Source organism: Rhincodon typus, chromosome 14, assembly GCF_021869965.1.
Source record: "Rhincodon typus isolate 14 chromosome 14, sRhiTyp1.1, whole genome shotgun sequence".
NCBI classification, from domain to species: Eukaryota; Metazoa; Chordata; class Chondrichthyes; order Orectolobiformes; family Rhincodontidae; genus Rhincodon; species Rhincodon typus.
Genome location: NC_063345.1, coordinates 31655693 through 31659066, shown reverse-complemented (window position 1 = coordinate 31659066; position 3374 = coordinate 31655693). Strand labels below are relative to the sequence as shown.

Below are 3374 nucleotides of genomic sequence, written 5' to 3'. Positions count from 1 at the left end.
GACCTCCCCTTGCTGAAGAAGTGCTAACTCAGCCCTACTTTACCGTGCACTTCCAAGTACTTCACAATAACTTCCTAAATAATGGACTTTAAAATGTTACCAACAACCAAGGTCAGGCTAACTGGCCTTTTGTTTCTTATCTTCTGCCTTCCTCCCTTCTTAAACAGGGGTGTTACATTAACCATTTTCCAGTCCTCTGGGATCCTCCCTGACTCCAGTGATTCCTGAAAGATTACTGCCAATGCCTCTACAATCTCCTCAGCTGTTTCCTACATAACTCTGGGGTGTAGTCCATCTGGTCTGGGTGATTCATCTGCCTTCAGACTTTTCAGATTCCCCAGCACCTTCTCCTTAGTGATGGCCACCGCAGACACCTCTGTCCCCTGATGTTGTTGAAGTTTTGGTACGTATCTGGTGTCTGACAAGCTCAAGGACTGAGGCTCCTTCAGCATTACCTCCTGGATCCCTCTATGTGCCACGACACTGAATCTTCCCCTTCCGACTCCAAGTTTGTCTGCAGCCCAGATGAGATATCCTGAACCTGGGCACCAGGCAGGCAACATAGCCTTTGGGACTCTCCATTCTGGCCACAAGAACAATGTCTGTCTTCCTGACTATACCATCCCTGATTATAGCTACATTTCTCTTTTCTGTCCCCACCCCTCTTGAATAGCTCCCTGTACCACGGTGCTATGGTCAGTTTGCTCATCCTCCTGACAGCCTCCACTCTTATCCACGTAAGGAGCAAAAATCTTAAACCTGTTAGACAAGTTCAAGGGCTGAGGCTCCTTCAGTATTACCTCTTGGATCTCTCTATGTGCCTTGCTTGTAGCCATACCCTCCTGTCTCTGACCACTGACCAAATTGGAGGTTATTAATCTAAGAGGTGTTATAGTGCCCCGAATCACAGCATTCAGGTAACTCTCCCACTCCCTGATAAGTTGCAGTGTTTGAAGCTCAGACTCCAGCTCATCAATTCTATGCCAGAGTTTCTCAAGCTTGCTACAGATATGGTCACTATGAGCCACAAATGGGTCCACCAGCTCCCACATCATGCAGTTATAACACATTGCCAGGCCTGGCATCTCTATTTTAATTACTTAGTTCTTAGTTTGATTTTTTTTAAAAATTGTACTGGTCTTTTAATCTGTAGCCTGTAAATATTTCTCCTATTTACCTTCAATCTGAAAGTAACCTGGATTGATATTCAAACATGTAGCTATCACCAACCAATGAATCTATGATTTACTTGCAATGTCAGTCTAGTGCTCAGCCCCTGATCCTGGGCTTCAATTATCCTGTTAAAAGACCTTACAAACTACGAGCCAAAAAAAGCATGCAATGTTTAGTAGGCATCTTGACAGATACATGAATGGGCAGGGAATAGAGGGATACAGACTGCAAAGTGGCAAAAGGCTTTTAGTTTAGAAAGGTGTCATGTGTTGGCACAGGCATGGTGGGCCAAAAGGCCTGTTTCTGTGCTATACTATTCATTGTTCTAGGGCACAAGCAACAAAGTTTTAGATGCCCTGAATGTACGGAGAGTAGAATGTATCAGACCAGCTAGCAGTGCATGGATAACTGAAAGTAAGGGAAATAAAGGCATGGACGAAAGTTTTAGCAGTAAAGGAGGTGAGGCAAGGGAAGAGATGCGTGGTGCCATGTAGGTGGAAATAAGCAGTCTTAGTGACAAAAGCTCATTTCAGAGTCAAATGTAGTACTGAGTTTATGAATAGCTTATCAGCTTCAGACTGTTGCCAGAGAGAGGGTTAAATCATGACAGGGAGAGAAGAATGTCCTCAGTATTCTCAATGTTCAATTGAAAGAAATTTATGCTTGCCTGGTAATGGATAACCAATCTGATAATTTAGAGATAGTTAAGATTATGATGAAGTGGAATTTGGTGTCATAAGTGTACATGTAAAAACTGATTCAGTCAGTAAGGATGATGTTGAGGAGCAGCAAAGAGATTAGAACGAGGGGGCATTCAAGCAGAGGTAACTAAGCAGGAATGGGAAGAGACATCATTGATGATGACTCTGTGGCTACAATTAGATAGTTAAGAGTGGAACCAGGTAAACACAGTGTTACCCTGCTGAATGACAATGGAAAGACATTGGAGGAGAATGAATTGATCAATTGTGTCAAACAGTAGAGGCAGATTAAGAAGGCTCAGCAGGAATTGTTTATTTTTGTCATAGTCACATAGAATGCCATTTGTGACTTTGATAAGAACCATTCAAGCACAGTGGTGGAGACAGAGTCCTGATTGGAGGGATTCAGGAATTGTGTTCTGGGAATGCTGTGATGAAGGCACTGTTTTTTGCTTAATGTGCCAAATCGCCATTCTCAACAAATATCACTCTACAAAGTTCATTGTTTTCCAATGATTCCTACCGGAAAGTAGATGTCAGTTGAGCACAAAGTTAGGCTCAGTTATGATCTCTCCATAGTTGACTGATGTGCTGTATTCCTGGATTCACACATCTGGGCATGATACTAGGCAGCATGCAAAACTCACAAATCTGTCATTCAGCACATTTGGTGGTGAGGAGGAAATTATAAAAATACCCTTGTATTTGAAAGTAATTTGTATACAATTATCTATAATCATTTGAAGGCACACTTAGAATGCATTTCTTACGTGCGAGTAAGTCCAAAGGCTAAATCCAACATATCCATTTCTTCATCTGCAATCTCATCCAAATTCTCAAAAACCTCCTTGTCAAAGATTACATGGCATGTTGAACAAGCCAGGGTTCCTTCACAGGCACCTGCAGTAATAACACAAGTTAGGCTGCTTTTGCTTTTTTCCAAATTTCTTACCTGAATGCTCCGGTCTTGTTAGGTCTGATTCCACACAGGCGTTGGAAGCCCTCCTGTGTCTCATAAAGGTGGCCTTTATTCCTCTGTAAGTCTGAACAACATTGAATCAAGGAGAACAATACGGTCATGCCTGATCCTGCCTCACCTGACATCCACACAAGTTGACTTTGTGACACTGAATAGTGATCAGATGGTGGACCCTGGTTAATGCCTTGCTGGCAACTGTTTAACTGTTGCAATTTAGTCATTTTCATTTCTTTACATCTGCTTCCATGTTTGGAGCTGTTTCTTTGCTTGCATTGCGGCTTATCCTGTGACGAGCTATCCCAGACACAAGGAAGGAGATTTTCAGATCATTAAACTTGGGACACAGGACGGAGAGGGAAGATGTACACAGAAGGATTAGAACTGAAATGATATTCCAGGTAGAATGATAAGGTTCATGGGGCTGTTATAGAAGGTAAAATGGATGGTCAGAAATATCTGCCTAATTTGAACTTTATTTTGTGATGTGCACCATGGCAGGTGACATCCCCTACTGCAGTTCA

At 42.5% G+C, this 3374-nt stretch overlaps 1 protein-coding gene across 1 annotated transcript in view; it reads right to left on the bottom strand.

The window, feature by feature from the left end:
• Positions 1-2640: 2640 nt before the first annotated feature.
• LOC109935882 (moesin-like) overlaps positions 2641-3374 on the bottom strand; it is an 80439-nt gene continuing 79705 nt past the window's right edge. The window contains exons 8-9 of the mRNA XM_048605306.1: positions 2827-2917; positions 2641-2774 (exon numbers count right to left, since the gene is read on the bottom strand). Coding sequence (XP_048461263.1) covers positions 2641-2774; positions 2827-2917 — 225 coding nt within the window. The remainder of the gene's footprint in view (positions 2775-2826; positions 2918-3374) is intronic.